The 18,706-nt window shown below is 48.0% G+C and overlaps 2 protein-coding genes across 5 annotated transcripts in view; one reads left to right on the top strand and one right to left on the bottom strand.

Moving 5' to 3' along the window:
- Positions 1–18,706, bottom strand: part of LOC127542933 (paraneoplastic antigen Ma6E-like) — a 151,887-nt gene that overhangs the window by 69,044 nt on the left and 64,137 nt on the right. For 2 of the 4 annotated variants that reach the window (XM_051968851.1, XM_051968852.1), the window contains exon 3: positions 14,546–14,626. The gene's annotated coding sequence lies outside the window, so the exon portion shown is untranslated. The remainder of the gene's footprint in view (positions 1–14,545; positions 14,627–18,706) is intronic. The other 2 variants (XM_051968854.1, XM_051968855.1) reach the window with 1 other exon arrangement.
- On the top strand, positions 5,354–5,848 carry LOC127543147 (ARL14 effector protein-like). Its single transcript, XM_051969167.1, has one exon. It carries the CDS (start codon positions 5,354–5,356, stop codon positions 5,846–5,848), a length of 495 nt encoding a protein of 164 aa, XP_051825127.1.

Genomic DNA, 18,706 nt, shown 5'->3' with positions numbered 1-18,706 from the left:
GGCTGGGCCGGACTAGGCTGCGTGGCCCTTTCTTTCACTTCTCAGAGTCCGTGATTCTTTGGGAAGAGGGGGAGCAGCGTCCGTGGTGATGAGGACCCTGGATGGAGGCTGCAGAAATCCAAGAGAAAGGGGAGCTCCTCCGATCCCTCTGATCTCTTCTGGAACGCAGCCGTCGCAATCCACTGCCGTGACTCGGAGGCCTTCGCCGGAGCCAGACGAGTCACTGATTAAGGATGATCGGTTTTTATTAGGGGCAAATTTTCTCTCATCCAAGTGAATGTTGGACAGTGAAAAGGAGGAAATCAGAGGGGAAGGAGGAGGCAGCAGCACGGAGACAGGTACAATGGCGGACAGAAGGAGAAGCCTCTCGTCAGCTCTGGCGTCAGCAGCTCTGGTCGCCCCTGACTGGGTGGGGGACGGCTAGGGCCCTGGCTTAACAACTGAGGTGGCACTCCAGCAGTGCCCGCCCCCAGACAACGGACCTGATATCCACCCACGTTCCCCATGAATGCCACAAGCTGACCCATAGCCTAGGACAGTCCACCTCCTGGAGCATCCCCGCTGTTCGCTCTGAGCCAATACACACACACACACACACACACACACACACACACACACGCACGCACACATACACACACGCACACACTGCAGCTATACAAATATATATATATAATGTGTGTGAGCACACATATATGTATACGCGCATCTGTGTTTATACTGCAGGTAGATACGTGTATACATATATATGTATATACACATGTATCTACGTCTCAATCCCTCCCTGTCCCCTGCCCCCCAGTGTCAGGAAGCCCCTCGCGGGCAGGGACGGGGCCTTATTTCTCTTCCTCCCATTGCCCTCCAGCGGGCCAGAGAGCCGCACCTGCCAGCCTGATGACTGGCCCCACGATCATTGAATCGGCCTTGCTCGGTGATCCGATCCCCTCCTTTGGCCCCTCGGCCTTTCTGCCCTCTCTGCTCTCCCTCGGTCTGCCCTCATGCTATCGTGGCACAAAAGGTTGCCGAGTCCCAGGCCACGGTGACCTGTGTCCATGCTGGGCTGTGGGCATTTGGAGCAACAGTCCCTGGGCCTGTTGACTCCACAAGGACTAGTCTCACAGGGTCGCCTGGGTCCCCGAGGGGTCACGTCCCCGCGTCGGGCCACCTCAGTTACTTTGGCGTCCGTGGCTCACCACCTTTTGCACTTAGGACTTGTGGTTTCACTCGGGACCGGGACACGTCTAAAGCCCCGATGCAGAGAAGCCGACGGCTCTTTTGCTATCGGGTTTTTGTTTAGTCTGGTCTGCCCTGCTGAGACCGCCATCATTCGCTGCGGGCCCAGACGCTGTAAAGGCAGAAAGTCCACGGAAAGCGTTCCTATGAATCGCTTTCCCTCACGCCTTCCCCCACGGGAGGGATGCCGAAGCCTTCCGACAAAGCAGGAAGCTTGCGTTCGGGTGGGACACCTCGGGAGAACTTGGGGTCCCTCTGCCAATGCCATCGGGCTTTCCACCGCGAGTCTGACTCTCGTGGGGTAATTCCCAGAGCGAAGTGTCATGTTGAAAATGCTACCCGATGAGTAGCTGGAGACAGAAGGAAAGAGCTGGGTGACAGGTACAAACAGAGCAGCCTTTTTCATTTGGGGGAAGGAGGAGATCGTGTGGAGGAGCTGGGGTCTGAATGGGCCTCGACAGGGTGAGGAGAAGAGAGGATGGTCCGGGTGTGGGCAACGTAAGTGAAGGTGCAGAAGATGTGGGAGAGGGCGCGGTGGGGAGTTCCAGAAAAAGAGAGGAATTCGAGCTGCCTCGGGGGCCAGAGAGAGTGGGCTGCTGCAGTGGTCCCCGGGGAGCCCAAGGAGAAGATGCACACTCACAGCAGGAGTAGAGAAGAAGAGACCGACCCGAGAGGTCTGTCCCAGTCAGAGTGGGAAAATGAGCAAGCTGGGAAAAGCGAGACCCAAAGGAGCTCTTTGAGGCCTGGAACAGGAGAGGGAGAGCGAAGCCAGAAGACGCAGCTCTCTGCGGTGACGTCCTGAGAACCGCTGGCCGTGAGGGATGAGGGACGGGAGCCCCAACGGGACCAGAGAGAGGCAGGTGAAGATGGAGGAGCGGAGAAGATCCTCGAGGGAGGGCCTGTGGCCGGAGGAAGGCCAGAGGCAACAGCCCGAAGAGGTCCGGAAGCCCGATCGGCCGTAGGCCGGAACCGAGAAGATCAGTTGGGGCCCATCTCGGTGGGCCGAGAATCGGGAGAATCTGGCGTCTCTGAGGCCGAGGGAGGAAGGGATGCTCCGGGTGTCCGCGGCTGCTGAGGGTTCCCCGGGAGGCGGGCTGAGGCAGAGGCCGTTTGATGGGGATTGGGAAAAGGGTGGCGATCTGTCTCTGCTCCCCTGGCTATCATCCATCTGTGCTCTGAGGGAAGTGAGCAGAGCCAGAGGAACAGCGGGGGGCCTTCCCAGGATACTGACGCCGGCGAAGGAGAGCGCCCCTAACAGACCTCGGGACTGTCGAAGCAGGCATGGCTTCCCAGACAGGCCAAAGCGTTCACTTACGTCTTTCCGAGTTCGCTTACATCTTGCCCTCGAGGGGTAAGAGGGGAGTGATGTGGACAGGACTCATAGGAGTGTAGGGAAGGGGGGAGGTTAATAAATAACACAAGGTTTTATTCACTGAAATAAATTAATTTACTAGAAATTATGAGACCTTGTAGGTGCTTCTTAAGGACTTTCTGGTTGAACATAGAAAAGAAAGATGGAATTGATTGATTACAGAATAGAAGACACAATTATAAAGTTTTGTCGGTTGAGAAAGGAAAATTGCGTTTCAAAATCATGACATTTCACATCCAGAAGGGCTCCTACTTTAGAGGACGGTTCTCACTTGAAAGGAGAGCCAACGGAGGCTCAAAGAAAGGTCAGCGTGCTGCCCAATGTCACCAACACCAGTGCTGAACAGAGCCTAAAAACCGGGCCTGAGTTCAGGCTCCCACGGGAGTAACCAGATCGGCCCCTCGTTACCCGAGAGTGTGTCTGCTTCTGTCTATGGTCCTCTTTCTGTGTCTGTCTCTCATTACCAAAAGTGGATTTCAGTCTTGCTTGCCTCTGTTTCATTCCCTGAGTAAGGGGGTAAGGTCACCATGTGACCACTCTAGACCTCATTTTCCTGCTTTATACAATGAAGGGGTTTAATGATGATAATTAAACTCAAGATGAAGCCCCTTCCCCTCCCTGGGCCCCAGTTTCCTGCCCTGTAACAGAGGCGGCTTTCCTGTTCCAACTTGTGAGGGTCCCTGCAGCCCAACTGCACCTTGTTCCTGCTGGGGGCAGAGCGGCACCCATGGCTTTCCCTGGGAGTCCCCCTCCCCCCTTCCCTTCCCCCTCCTCTCTGCCCGCCATGGGAGCCCCTCTGCCCCTCCCTTTCCCTCTCCCTGCTCCTTCTGGTGCTCCAGGGGGCCAAGCAGCCCCAATCTTTTGCTTCCTGTGTCTTCAGAGGACCCTGAGGTGTCGAGTTCCTGAGGACCCCTGAGCCTGAGTGGGGAAGGCAGAGAGGAGGGGTGCAGGAAGTGGAGGAAAAGAAGGGGAGGGGAGAGAGACAGAGGGAGAAGAAGTAGGGCCCCCATCTCGGCCACCTCCAAGCTCTGAGGGAAGATGGCGGATGGGTTGGAGGCGGAGGGTCATTGGCTGGCAGGGGGAGGGGAGCAAAGCTCAGCAAGGCTCCCGGGGGCCCTGAGGCCTGTGGGGAGGAGGCTCATCTGGGGTGGGGGGCTCCTCTGGGTGGATGCGGACCCGTCCATGGCCCCCCCAGTCCCCTCCCCACCTCTTGGCTGAGGAGTGGGGGGGGGCAACCAGGGTGGGGCCAGCTGGGGGCGGGGCATTTGAAGTGCAAGTGCCATCATAGGAAGTGATCATGCTTAATCTTAGACCCTACAACTCCACGGGAGGCCATATCGGGTGGTACCGCGTGTGCCGCCAACGCCCCTGGGGATGCGGCACAAGTAATCGTGTTGGGGGGCGGCGGGAGGGGCTTCTGAGCTAGCGCTCTGAAGGAGCCGCGAGTCCAGAAGTTCTCTCTTAACGAGGAGCGCGGATAATCCCGGGGCCGGGAAGATAGGCAGGAAATAGGTCAAGTGGCAGGCCAGCAGGTGACCCGCGCGGGCGGGAGATGCGTGTTCTCCGGGAGCCCCCCTCCCCGCCATCCCCTCCGCCCCCAGTATGCAGCACGGGGCCGTCCGACCGGGGCAGGATCTGGCCACGTCTACCGACGGTCAACACCCCCTGGCAGGGAATGCTCCTTGTCCTGCCCGTCCCTGCCACCTGTCTGAGTCACGGCTCACATGGCCTCATTTAGAAACCTGGCCAGGAGCGGGCCCAGGTGCCCAGCCTTCCGGAACCAGCGCCCCCACTGGGATCCAGGCGACTGGGGGAGATGTCTGGACCCGCACGGAGGGGGGCGCGGGGGATGGGGGGCGCTGCCCGGGTACAGACAGCAAAGCTCCGCTAACTTGCAGGAAGCATGGCCCCAGCAGCCCAGTCTGCTTCCTTGCCCCCACTTTCCCCTCCCATTCTCGCATTTCTGAGTGAAAATTCTGTTTGGCACCTAGGTCCTGGTGAAGGCCCATCCCTCCTTCCCACCCACAGAGGCCTCTTTCCGGATCGTCACCTGCCCATCAAGTGGCCTCTTCTGTAAGTATAATAGTGAGGAACCAGCACCCCGGGGACTCGTGACTGCTCTCTGTAAGTTGGGGATCGGACCCCTTCCCTATCCTCGGCCCCCAACTTCTCGCACCAAAACCCCAAGGGTTTCTTCTTGGGGGCTCAGGAGCTGATCTCGGTCCCATGGCCTGCCAGCCTCCCCCCTCACCTCAGAGAAAGTATTGTCAGGCCCCCTTCTGAGGTGGAAGGGGTGGGTGGAATGCTGCTTTCCGAAAACCAAGGAGGCAGGTGAGCAGCGGCCGTCGTGCCAGAAGTCCTAGGGCAAGAAAGCGGGCGAGCCCGGAATGGGGGTCAGGAAGAGGAGGGAGGACTGGCTGCTGACACGCAGGCCTGGAGATTGGGTGGCCCAGACCGGGGGCCAGGCCAGCAGGAGGATGGGCAGACCCAGGGGAGAGTCGGTGCCCAGAGGTGGGGGGGGAATGTCTGAGAGGCGGGGGGAGGCAGAGCAGGGGGCGGCCACCCCGGCCTCCCGCTGCGCCGCTCCCACTCCACAGATGTCTGCTTTGGCCGGGCGCCTCGAGGGCTGGCTTGGTGGAGCGGGCACCCGGGAAGCGCGGCTCGCAGACGTCTCCCCCCCCCATTTTGTTTTGTGCTCAGAGCCACACAGAGGACAGACCCGAAGGCGGATCTGCCAGGCCGAGGTCCAGAATGAGTACAGGGTGCAAAGGCCTCGGGGACAGCTCCCCTGGCGAAGCAGAGGGAGCTGCTGCAGAGGCAAAGGCTCCTTCCCAACTGCTTCAGATGGGAGAGAAGCAGATCCAGACAGTGGTCCAGCAGTTGATGGCCCTAAATATTCACAAGAGTGGCCCCCAGGGGGCCAAACCTGAGGATGAGCAGGAACCTGCAGCTCAGGGAGCCTGTGGGAGCTCTCTCCCTGCCCCAGGCCCCGTGCAGGCCACAGGCAGTAGCCGGGGGAGGAGAGAAAGGAGGAAGTATGACTGGAAAGGCAGGCTACTCAGTAATGGCGTCGACCTGTGTGACTGCCTCAATGTAGATTGCCCTGGCTGCTTCTACCCTTGCCCCCGGTGCACCTCCAAGAAATGTGGGGTTAAGTATCGCTGCAACCACCGCTGGGTCTATAGAAAAACTGAGAATGAATCTGGCGAGCTGGTCAACACCTTCCCCTTCACCTATCCTGACTAGGGGCTACCCAGCGCCCCGTGCCACCTTGCCTTCCTGTCCTCCAGAGGCTCCAGGTGGCTGTTTTCTTAGGGAGTTGGAGGGCAACTCTGAGCCTAGAGCTGCCCTGACCCTAGTGAGCAGAGACCCTTCCTCTGCTGGGCATCAACTTCTGCCCCTGCCCAGGGCAGCCTGCTCAGAGGGAGACTGAGGCATTGCTGCTGCCCTGTCCCCCTTCCCACAGCCAATTCAGTTTCTGCAGCCCAGGCTGCCCCTTCTTGCTGTACCTCGCTCCTGAAGGGAAGCCGGCAACCTCCCCCCCCCCCCATCCCAAGTTCAGTGTTTGTTTTCTGTGAACTTGGAGCACTTTGGCTCTTTCTGCCTCTTTTCTCCCATGTGCCTAGTCTTTCATGCAGAGTTCTAGGGGCCAGTTGTTCAGCTGTTGAGATATTTCAGGAACAAAAGGGATGAGGGCTGTTGAAGTGATAAATAGCACTGCAAAAGCAAAATAAAAGTCACTGGCAAATGCACAATTCGTGTTTAATCTCAGAGAATTCCCTTCAGGACTTCTGGCCAATGATATCCAAGGGATGGTACACCTGAGAGTAAAGCTTATAAAAGGTCCACACCTGGAAGGTGGGTAGCCTAAGAAAGGTCCACATGGGGGGGGGCAGGGAGGCCCACCTCATCCAAAGGTCCACATCTGGGGGGCAGACCAGTCTCACCCAGAGGGCAGCATGAAACTTGGCTCTACAGCTAGAAGACGGGGCAGCAGGGACTTGTCCCAACCAGGAAGTCTCTCCCCATTCGAGCTCTGCCTCTCAGGGAGGAACTCTGAAGCTTCATCACATTTTCACCATATTTTCCCTTAGCTGCTTGCAAAGACCCAGGGGAGGCATGGAAATGGAGTTTTCGGTGGTAGCAAATTCATCTGCTGTCATGGGAACGAATCCTTCGGTACCCTTCCCTTCCTCTCCCGTCTAGTGTCTGCCAACATCATAAGAGATGTGACTGTAACAGGGACCTCTGACAAACAAAAACTCCTGAAGGAAAACCCTCCACCCTTGGCCCACGCTGGCCTTTCATCCCATGCCATGTCCATGTGGCTACCTTGTGGCTTAGGACCTCTTGGACACTTCCCCAGACATAGTTTCCATTGGGCCTATTTCCCTTGACCATCTTTGGATTCCTAGAATCGTACATACAAATAATTAGTAGAATATCCGACATAGACCTGCACCGCCACCAGAGCCATCCTTCACAGTATCCCTTCCTATGTAGGCAGTTGGAGTCTCACAGCAGAGCAAGTACAAGTATTTCTCAGTGGCCCAGTCTACAGTTAAGTGGCCGACTTTCTTAATCCAGGGGGAAGGAGTTTGGAAATGAACACAATTAAATCAAGACTTAGAATCACAAAAGAGGCCTTGGTGGCCATCTAACTCAACCTCAGTTTACCCTTAAGGACCAGATGTAGGAAACATGGTAGTATAATGACCAGATTTGACAACTCATTGGTTATGCACATGAGGTAGAGCAAGGAGATGAAAATCTTTGCGAACTTATGAGCCTGGATGACTGAAAGAATTATGCCCTCGATAGAAATGAAATTGGAAACGGGGAAGTTTGGGGGGAATAGATAAGTCTGACAAATAGTCTGACAAAAATGTTCAGGGTAGAAACTTTAGTTGGATATATCCATCTGGAAGTCTTCTGCATAGAGATACTAAATAAACCCATGAAATCTCCTGAGATCTTCAAAAAAAAGAAGAGAGAAAAGGTGGCCAGTTGTACTTCGGTGGTGTCATATGCATAATGTTATGGTGAAAACGCAATTAGAAAGCAGAGGTAGAACCAAGATGGAATCTTAGAACATTTGACTTGGGAATTTTTTCCTCTCAACTTTTCTGTGTATTAATACAGTCTGGTTTATATGCATGTGCACAAGTGCATACCCCCCCATATATAAACACATGTGCACATATACATACATACTCATACGTGCATACATATATGCACATCTACATATACACATGTCTATGTTAATATGCACGCCTACCTATTTGCATATATACATATGCACATTCCCCTCACCCTCACACATGGAATCATCTTTCTGGTTAATTGCTTTCAGTTTCTGTTTCCTTCCAGGTGTCTGCACAGCAACTATCCAAATCCCAGCGTTTGTTTCAGAAATAAACCACACTGTTTATTTGCATGCTGACTTTTGCAAACCTCCTGAAAGGACTAAAGATGGCATTTCTACTTGTCTGGCAATCTCACTGAAACATTTTGGATAGACATATCATTATGCTCCTCTTCAGTGTCAGGGGAAGGAATACCTAACCTAGACAGACAGTGTGGGGATTTGATATTGGAGGGCCCAAGTTCAGATCATTGTTCTATCTCATCATTCCTCCTTGCTGGGTTGCCTCCCTTTTCTCCTATGTGGCACTCTCCAAATAGCACTACAATCTAATGGAAATCAACCTTTGGGTCTGCTTCCCCCTTTATAAAGTAAGGTCTCTTCCAGTTGAAAATCCTGTGATCCATCTATGGGATAGAGGAGCAGATAACATAGTGTAGTGGAAAGATGGATGCGGTTCTGAGAACTCCCTGAAAAGGGGCTCACAGTCACGCAAGAACCCCACCAACCCAGAAGCCATGTGAATCAGGACGGGATGAGATGAACAACCCCCAGCCCTACCCCCTTCTCTCCCACGGCATCAAGAAGGACCAAGGATTGGCTTGTCCTTGGAGGGTGGAGGGAGAAGAATCAGCAAGTCCACTAGCATTTATTGAGCATTTTCTATTTGAGTTTTGGGAAAAATTTTGATGCCCCCGTATCTCTCCCCCCTCCCCCCCCTCCCTTTATGCAGGGTTGAAGGTATGAGGAGGTAGATGAAGGGAGAAGGCAGTTCCCCCATAGAAATCTCAGGGAGAAGCAAAGACCACATTAAATATTCATAGAGCACGTCTACATTACTACCAGGTGTTTTTCACATAGGTGAGCCTCAAAAGTACCCTGTGTGACAGGATGATGTGACGATCCACTAAACTGGGGGAATAAGCAAATTGAGAGAGGGAAACAGACGAGACTACGATTCCCAGAATCCTCTGGGCGGAATCGGTTTCCGGCTGATTTCCATTTTCCAGATATTTTACTGATGAGTCCGAGCGTGGGCACGGATCTCGGGATTATGGGAAGTGTAGTCCCACTGGCGGGTGCAGAGAGATTAAGGCCCCGGATTGGGGAAAACATTCCCAGAATGGGTTCTGGGAAACAGAATTTTGGAGGTTCCGAGGGAGCCTGAGGAGCCAGAGTTCGGCAGCTCGGAACTCTAAAGGAGGGGAAAGCAAAATCACTCATTTCTCTCGAACTTCTCCACCGAAGAGGGGAAGCGATGGCGCAATGATAAATGGGATGCGTGCGCAGCCTTCGAGCAGCGCCCACCCTATGGACATGAGATTTGTGCGCATGTGTTTCTATGTTTCTTCTCTAGGGGCGGAGCTTGGCGGAACGCGACGAGGAGGTTGGGCAGCGGAAGAGACTTGGGCGGGACGGACGTTGGCTCTGAGGGAAGAGCTAGGAGAGGAGGGGCTCTTGTACAATGAGTTGATACTGGGAGTCTAGAGGTACATAAGTTCAAGTCCCGCTCCTCACGCTTCCTACCTGTGTGTGAAAAGGAGCGAGTCATTTAGCCTCAGTTCCCGCTCAATAGAAAGGGGCACTTGGGAGGAGGACCTACTGTGGTAATACCCTTAGAGAGCTGTGGCCTTAGCGAGCCTGCAGGACCCCCTCAGAGAAGCGGGGCGGGCCCGGCACGCGCTGCTACTCCTTCCATTTCCTCCCCCTCCCCCTCCCTCCCTCAGAGACCTTCAACTGACATTTCTTAACGTGCCAGGTCTCCGCAGAAGGCTGGGTGAGAAAGACAAAAGTGAAACAATTCCTGCCCACAGGGAACTTCTGCTCGAACGGGGGAGATAACCGCTATGCATCCTTACAAGTATCCATACAATGACTCCTTCACCGGCAATCGGAGGAGGGTGGAGGAGGGGGAGAAACAGTAGGGATCAGGAAAGGCTTTTTATACACCTGATTCTTGAAGGAAACCAGGGATTCCAAGAGGTGAGAAGGGAAAGCATTCCGAGCACAGGGGGCAACAGCCTTGTGCAAAGGCCTGGATTCTGGAGAGGGGATGTCTGGTGTGAGACTCTGCAACTAAGACAGTGTAAGTGGATCACTGAGGGGTGGAAGGGAGGAAAGTGTGTTATGTCACAGTTCTCTTTAACTGTCCCGACTCAGTTTCCTTGTATAAGTTTCCCTTGTCTCAGTCTTCCTAATTACTCCTCTAAGCTGTAAATCTCCCTCTGGTCCATGAAGGCTGAGGACCAATTAGTCTAAGGATATAAATTGTTAGCCCAAGTAAGATAAACAAGAGAGTAGACTTCCTGATTATCTTCTGTCCTTGAGAAATTTACAACATCCCTTAAAATATTCCAAGATATTTCACTGACATCTTTATCATAGCCTTTTCCAGCTGGGCTTTTCCCGCTCTTTTTTCCTCTTCTTTGTCTCTAAAAGGTATATAAAGGTTAGAGATTCCCCCAATCAGGGCTGGACAATTTGAGACGAGAGTCCTGTCCAGTCAATCTTACTCTCCCATTAATAAAATATTAAAAACTCTCTAATCTCTCTCCTGCCTCAGTTTCTCTGGCATTACAAGTGAAAGACTGGAAAGCTAGGAAAAGGCCAGGTTGTGAAGAGCTTTAAATGACGTAAGGCTTTCTATTTGATCATTGAAGTAACAGAGCCACTGAAGGTTCCTGAATAAGGTGGGGAGTGGGGAATGACATGACCGGAATTTTGCTTTACAGAAATCACTTTGGCAGCTGAGCTGAGTTTGGGTTGAAGTAAGAAGAAACTTGAGGAGACCAGGCAAAAGGCTATTATATTAGCCCAAGTGAGAGGTGGTGAGGTCTGAACTGGGGTGGTAGTTGCGTGAATGGAGAGGAGGAGACATAAGATAGAGATATTATGAAAGCTGAAAGGATAAGGTTTGGTAGTGGATCGGCTTTATGAAGTACTTGAGACTGAGGATGGGGAGGACACCAAGGGTGAAAGCCTGGATGACCCGGAGAATCACTATGAACTGGAAGTTCAGAACAAGAAAGGATTGGAGGACAAGATAATGAGTTCAGTTTTGGACAAGTTGAGTTAGATGTCCATAGGACATCCACTTTGAGCTGTTCAAAAAGTACTTGATGTGGCACTGGGGATGAACATATATTGGGGCTGAAAACACACACACACACACACACACACACACACAGAGGGATATACACACATATATAATGTGTACATATAATATATGTGTATATATGTATGTATGTGTACTTATAAACATCTGGGTAGTATTTCCATGTGGGAATTCTTCTTTCCCAACATTTCTAGGGAAATTTATATATTTTTTTGAAATCCTAAAGTCCAAAATAAACTAGAAATCAGGAAAAAGTTTGCGAACTGGAGTAGAAACACAGGAGAGAAACATCATCAAGCTGATCCATCAGTTTTGCTTTTCACTGTTCCCATACATGTGTTCATAACCTTTATGCTGCTAATGGTGAGTCATTATTCCAAATACAGTAAACATTAATTAGTTTGAGCACATAGTACATACTTTATACAAAGCCTCTGAGTGGAATTCCCAGAAATGTTTCGGGAGCAGAATAAATCCTTAAATTGTCCATTTTGATTCAATGTAATGCTCTTAAGGTTGTTAGGAGATCAGAATATTGTGTTATTTGACTGTTGCCCAATAATGTTCACCAGCTTTTCTTCATTGTTTGAATATTTGCTACAGGATATATACAGTTCTTTCATATACTATGAAACTTACATTTCTTATTTATTAAGCAATTTTTAGATATCCATAATAACGAATAAAGAACATGAAGAATGTTGGCAGTATTTTAACAAAGATAAAGGAAATCAGTCAACTCATTGCCAGGTATGTTTTAAATCATTGCATCACAAAAAACCATAAATCATTGCAAACATTAAAAAATGATACTTTTATCATCACCTAGCTTGGTCACTTATGGAAATATGAAAGATGTTAAGTTGCTTAAAACCTGTTCAGTTAGTAGTTGAAGCATTAAATAATCATGATTCAAATCATCTAACAAGTAAAGGAACTTTAAAGTTTATTTTTAGTCATTTAAAATGATTTTTGTTAATGTTCCCTTCTTGTAACGTTTTCTATTGTCAAAAATTCTCTATCAAGTAGAGATGGATTTACATGTTAGTGAAATTTATAATCTTGCCACAATATATTGGTTCACAATAATAAACCATGCATTTATTATTTTTATCATTTTATAAAAAACCTTCAAAAATTTACTGTTAATATAATTCACCATTATTTCTTAAAATGCAAAAAGAAAATGTTATGAAAAATACAGAATAACTTCTAGTTTCAGAAATTCCAATTTTGTTCCTGAATCCCAAAGATTAATATCTGTAGGGAATTTGGAAACACTACATCTGGGAATTACCTGCATTTAAATGATGATTGAACATCATGAAATTGATTGAAAGTATCATGAAATCACCAAGTAAGGTAGCATAGAGAAGAGGGGAGGGACCATGGCAGAGCCAAGAAAAGCACCCACAATTAATTGATAGGACATGGATGGCAATCCAGCAAAAGAGATTGAGAAGGAATAATGAGAAAGGTCTTTTGATAACAATGACGTTATATTCTGTCTTTAGACAAGGGACTGATTGTATAGCAAATCTAGGGTTGCTTAAGATTATAAACTACAGTAAACATTCAATTCAGTAATTATTTAAGCACCTATTCTGTGCAGTATATCCTGCCAGATGCTGAATATCCATAGCCAGAAGTGAATCTGTTCCTTCCCAAAACACTTGTATTTTACTGTATGAAAATAAGCAAATACAAGATAATCTGAGGAAGGAGAGAATGTTAAGGCAAGGAGGAGGGATTAGCAAAGTCCTCTTCCAGAAAGGATAACTAGTCTGAGCCCCAGAGAAAGATCTGAATGGGATATAAGCTCCTTGAGGGCAGGGACTGGCAAGTTTTTGTCTTTGTTACCTCCAGCCTAGCAGTGGGACTTGATAGTTAGGTGGCAAATAAATGCTGATTTAACTGAAATGAAGCACATTGGACATGCTAAAGTATTTTGTAGAACATCTCCTCCAGGCCTGAAATGCACCATTCTCTATTTCTGCTTCAAAATGGTTAAAACCAGAATGTGTGGCAGATAATAATAAGGAATAAAAGACCTAACGGTCTCCAGCGGCTGGGAACCTCTGAAGTTTGTATTTCGTTCGATAGACAATAGGGAGCCACCGGAGTTACGTGGTTTAAAACTTGTTTCTGTTTCCAAAGAATCGATGGAACACATATGCTGAAATCTAATTTCCAAGGCCTTGCTATGGTAAAATGGACAACACATGGAGTACAAGTATGTGTTATCATTTGGTGAGACATTTTCCATTAGGATAGGGATTAGACGATTTCTTCGCCATAAGAAACCCCCGAGTGAGCAAAGTTCCTGTACCTATGCAAGTCAGCACTTTTTCTGCAACTTTATAGGTCTAGAAATTTGTTTAGAATGCTGGGAGGTTAAGCATTGTGCCCAGCAGGTCTTCACAGCACTAAGTGCATATCTCATGCTCCCTTTCTTACATTGTTAGACTATGACATGAATGTTGTCAAAGAGGCCTTTTAAAATACTTACTAGACTAAGTCAAACAAATCATACTTGTTCTCTGTGTTGCTGATAGAACTCCCTAGGAGCCTGAAAAATACATTGCAAGCTAACCGCTGGGTACAGCTGAAAAAATGAAAAGAATCATGGGGTTGGGGCATTTTTGTACGTACAGTCATCCCTTTCATATTGCAACTTTCCCCGTCACAGTTTTGATATATCACAGATTGGCATAAGAAATTAAAAGGGAATTTGGAGGAGTTTTGCAGAAACCAGCAGATGACGCAAAAAAAGTTTAGAAACTCAAATACACAAAATATATGTATAGTACTATATAACAGAAACATATTTTATCTTGTAATGCCATAATAATTCAGATTTCTTCTCCAGTATGAAGAAGGGATCAAAAATTTGATGCAGATTTTCCAGATCGGGGGGGCCCATTGCCCCTAACCCACCGCAGTGTGGAAGGGATAACTATATAAGAGTCTCCATATGCAAGTCATATTTGTTGAGAGTCAGAGTGTAACCATTCTAAGAAAACAAGTAGTCATCAATGTTAACATCACATCAATCAATCCAAAAGAAATTATTAAGGGTCGACCATGTACCAAGCACTGGAATGATGTGAGATACTCACTAAGTGTAGAAGGCCCATGACGTTTGGATTTGTAACTTTACCCCCATTTTACAGACATTGATATTGAGGCTCTGAGAGCCTGTTACTATGCCTGTGGTCATACTGCTAATAAATGGTGGAATTAAGATTGGAATCCACATCTTATAGACTTCACATCTAGTGCCCTAACTCCCATGCCATGCTGCCTACCCCTTGCCCACCAAAGTAGCAATCTAGACCTTTGGCCACATATCACAGGGAGTGCCTGTCAGTATGATTCAGATGATGCCCACATGCTGCTATGCTATGAATCAAAATGCTCAGAGAGAAAATTCTAGTGGCGCAGTGAAGAAACATTCACATACCTCACAGATCGTTCTTCTTTCTTAGATAAGGATATGCTTGCTTTGTGGTGATGGTGCAGAAGGGTGTGTACAAATCTGCAACTAAAGGAAAAAGAGACTCCTAAGGAAAAGCTCATCCCATAGGGTGGATCTCTGGCAGCATCTCCTCCCATTCCAGCATCACCCATCAGGCATTGCAGGTAATGGGTGCATGGCCCTTATGCTGGGCCTCAAATGGCTGTTCCTTTCTAGTACATCCAGGGTTAGGTGGTTTGCTGCAGTTTGGGGTTGGAGGAGGTAGGAGAGACAGAGAACATGGGAAGGACAGCTGCCAGAAAATGCGTGTGCATACACACACACACACATACACAGTCTGACTGTCAAGGCACAGCTTGCAGATAATAGGAACCCAGTACTTTCTTCCATGGGCTAGCTTTCACCAGGAATTCTCCAGGGATACAAGGGGCTAACAATAACAAGAGTTGGCACTGTATATACAGTGCTTCAAAGGTGACAGAGAGCATGGAATTTGAGCCTCATGACGCCCCTGGGAAGTGACTACCTACAAGAAGTGTCCCCGATTAGAGATGAGGAAACTGAAAAGTTCAGAGGTCAATGATTTGCTCAGGGCCATGGGGCAGAGGGCAGATTCTAGCCCACATTTCCCAGCTTCCTAGTCTGGTGCTCTGTCCAATATGCCAAGCTGCTGCCACAAGTACTTCTCCTGGACAGTAATATCTGGTCAGTGACCACCTTGCTCGTGGCAGCTCAAGTCATGTCCCTGATATAAATGGGTTAGGCAGGGACACACGGTATCTTTTCATAAATCAAGGGAATACAGGTGTCACACATGACCAGTGAGCTGAATGTTGGAAGGGGGTTCTCTATATGAAACACCACATTGACATCATTGGCCAAGTCTCTGGGTGTTGTATCAACTATTGTTGAGACATTCAATCACTATATATCACAGACATTCAGAGAGCTTGAGATCAAAATCCAGGCGCTGAGAAGGGGATCAATCTTAAAGAATCAGTTGCTGGGAATAGGGCAGGGTAGTAATGGGGAAGAAACGGAAAGAAGAGATGGGGGAAACAGAAAAGAAAAAGAGTAGGGAGTAGGGATAGAGAGAAGAATGGAGAGGCAGAGGCACAGAGAGGAAGGAAGACAAGGATAGAAAGAGGAGAGAATTAGGGAGAGAAAGAGAGAGAGAAGAAAGAAACAGGAAAGAAGGACAGGGAGAGAGACAAAAAGAGAAAGACAGATTGGGGAGAGGTATTACAGAGAAGGAGAAAGGCTAGAATTGAGAGGCAGAAAAATAGAGAGTAAGAAAGAAAAGGAAGTAGAGAAAGAGAGGGAGCAGAGAAAGGGATATAAAGAAAAAGGAGAGAAAAACAGAAAGAGAAAAAGACAGAAGGTACTGAGGGGTACTAGAGAGAAGGAGAGAAAATAAGGGAGTCAGAAAAATAAATAGAGTAAGAAAGAAAAGAAGGGAGAGAAAGTGAGGGGGGAGAAAGAGGTAAAGAGAGAAAGAGGAGAGAAAAAGAGAGAAGATAGGGAGTGGGGATAGGGAAAAGGAGAAAGAGTAGAAAAGGAAGAGGCAGAGAAATAAAGAATAAGGAAGACAATAAGGTTAGAAAGAGAGAGAGAAAGAGGGAGACAGAGGGTGGAGAAAGGGAATAGAGAGAAAGCAGATGGGAGAATGGAGAGGCAGAGAAAGAGTGCATAAGGAAATGAGAGAGAGAAAGAAGAGAAAAAGGAGAGAGAGAAAGATAGAGGATAATGAGGAGAGCTGGAGAGAAGAAGAAAGACAAGAATTGAGAGGCAGAAAAATAGAGAGTAAGGAAGAAAAGAAGGGAGAGAAAGAGAGGAGGGAGAAAGAAGGAGAGAGAAAGAGAAAGATAGAGGATGGGGAGAAGACATAGGGAAAAGGATAAAGTCAGGAATTGAGAGGTGGCCAAACAACAAGAGAATAAGACTAGAAGTGAGACAAAGTAGCAGCAGAGTGAGAAAGAAAAAAGTACAGAGAAAAAGGAGGGATAGACAGAGATGAAGAAAGAAACAAAGTGAAAGACAAAGGGTGGGAGTAAGGATATAGAGAAATCGAAATGGGAGAGAATGAAGAGGCAGTGAAAGGGTGAGTAAGGAAGGGACAGAGAGAGAGAGAGAGAAGAGAAAAAGAGGAAACAAAGAGAAAGAGACAGGGTAGAAAGAGGGAACAAGAAAAAGAAGGATAAAGACAAAGAGAAAGACTAAGGGTGGGAAAGGGGGCTAGAGAGGAGAGCTGGGAGGATAGAAAGGAAAAGAGAGGGGTATGGAGGAAGAAAATAGAATGAGGAGGGAAAGATAACAAGAGAGGGAGAGAGACAGAAAGGAAGACAGAGAGTGAGGAGAGGGGATAGAGAAAAAGAAGCAAGTTGAGAATTGAGAGGCAGAACGATTGGGAGTAATGAAGAAAATAAGGGAGAGAAAGAGAAGGGAAAAGAAGTAAAGAGGGAAAAGAAAAACAGATAGAAAAAAGACAAAAGATGGGCAGGGGGGCTAGAGAGAAGAGAGGGTGGGAAAGGGAGAGGCAAACAAATAAAGAGAAAGGAAGAAAAGGGGGATAGAAAGAGAGGAAAGAAAGAGGGAGACAGAAATGAGAAGAGAAAGAGGATGGGCAGAGGCATTAGAGAGAAGGAGAAAGGCAAGAATTGTGAGGTGGCAAAAGAACAAGAGAATAAGGAAGAGAAGGAGTGAGAGAAGGAGCAGAGAATAAGAAAGAAAAAAGTACAGAGAAAAAGAAGAGAAAGACAGGGAGAGATGGAGAGAGAAAGAGGGTGAAAGATGGAAGGTGGGAGTAAGGATAGAGAGAAAGATACATGGGAGAATGGAGAGGTAGAGAAGGATTGAGCTAGAAAGAGATAGAGAGAGAGAGAAGAGAAAAAGAATAAAGAAAGAGAGAAAAAGAGAGGGGACTAGGGGGAGAGAGAAAAAAAGAGTAAGGGTTGGGAGGGGGATTACAGAAAAGGAGAGATGGGATGATAGAAAGGTAGAGATATAGAAAGAGAGTAAGGAAAAGAAAGGGGGGATGGAGGGAGAAAATAAACCAAATGATGAGAGAAAGATAAGAAGAGAGGGAGAGAAAGAGAAAGACAGAGAGTGAGGAGAGGGTATAAAAAGAAGAAGCAAGATGAGAATTGAGAGGCACAAAGATAGAGAGTGAGGAAGAAAAGAAGGGAGAAGGGAGAGAAAGATAAAGAATGAATGAAGAGAGAAAAACAGAGAGAGAGAGAAAGAAGGTGGGTAGGAGGGCATGAGAGGAGGAGAGAGTATCAGATAGAGAGGCAGAGAAAAAAAAGTAAAGAAGAAAAGGAAGGAGAGAAAGAGAGGGAGAAAGGAGAGAGAACAAGGAAAGAAAAAGAGGAGAGAGAGGAAGTGGGCTAGAGAAAAGATGAGAGGGGAGGGTAGAAAGGTAGAGATATAGAGAGAAGGAGAGAAAAAGAGAAGGAGAGAGAAAGTAGAGAGAATGAGAAGAGAAAGATAAGAGACAGAGAGAAAGACAGAAAGTGAGGAGAGGGGTAGAGAGAAGAAGAAAGGCAAGAATTGAGAGTTGGCAAAAGAATGAGAATAAGGAAGACAAGGAGTGAGAGAAAGAGAGAGCAGAGAGTGGGAAATAAGAAAGTACAGAGAAAAAGGAGAGAAAGACAGGAAGAGAGGGAGAAAGAAACAGAGAGAAAGACAGAGATTGGGGAATAAGGATAGAGACAAAGACAGATGGGAGAATGGAGAGGCAGAGAAATAGAGAGAAAGAAACAGAAGGAGGGATAGAAAGAGAGAGGAGAGATAGATAAAGAGAAAGAACAGAGAAAGGAGAAAAAACAGACCAAAAAAGACAGTAGGTGGGCAGGAGGATTAGAGAAAAGGAGAGAGGACAGGTAGAGAAATAGAGAGTAAGGAAGACAGGGAGGGAGAGAGAGAGATGGGAGAGAGAGAATGAAGAGAGAAAGATAAGAGAGGAAGAGAAACAGAAAGAGAAAGACAGAGAATGAGGAGAGGGGATAGAAGGAAAAAAGGCAAGAATTGAGAGACAATAATAAATACAGAGTAAGGAAGAAAAGAAGGGACAAAAAGAAGGGAGAAAGGTAAAGAGAGAAAGAACAGAGACAGAGGAGAGAAAAACAGAGAGACACAGAAGAAAAA

This window comes from Antechinus flavipes, chromosome X (assembly GCF_016432865.1).
Source record: "Antechinus flavipes isolate AdamAnt ecotype Samford, QLD, Australia chromosome X, AdamAnt_v2, whole genome shotgun sequence".
Taxonomy (NCBI): domain Eukaryota; kingdom Metazoa; phylum Chordata; class Mammalia; order Dasyuromorphia; family Dasyuridae; genus Antechinus; species Antechinus flavipes.
Note: the sequence above shows the minus strand (reverse complement) of the source record. Positions and strands in the feature narration are given on the sequence as shown.

Excerpts from the sequence above, each read along its gene's own strand:
- LOC127543147 (XM_051969167.1), top strand. The coding sequence starts at position 5,354 with ATGAGTACAGGGTGCAAAGGCCTCGGGGACAGCTCCCCTGGCGAAGCA.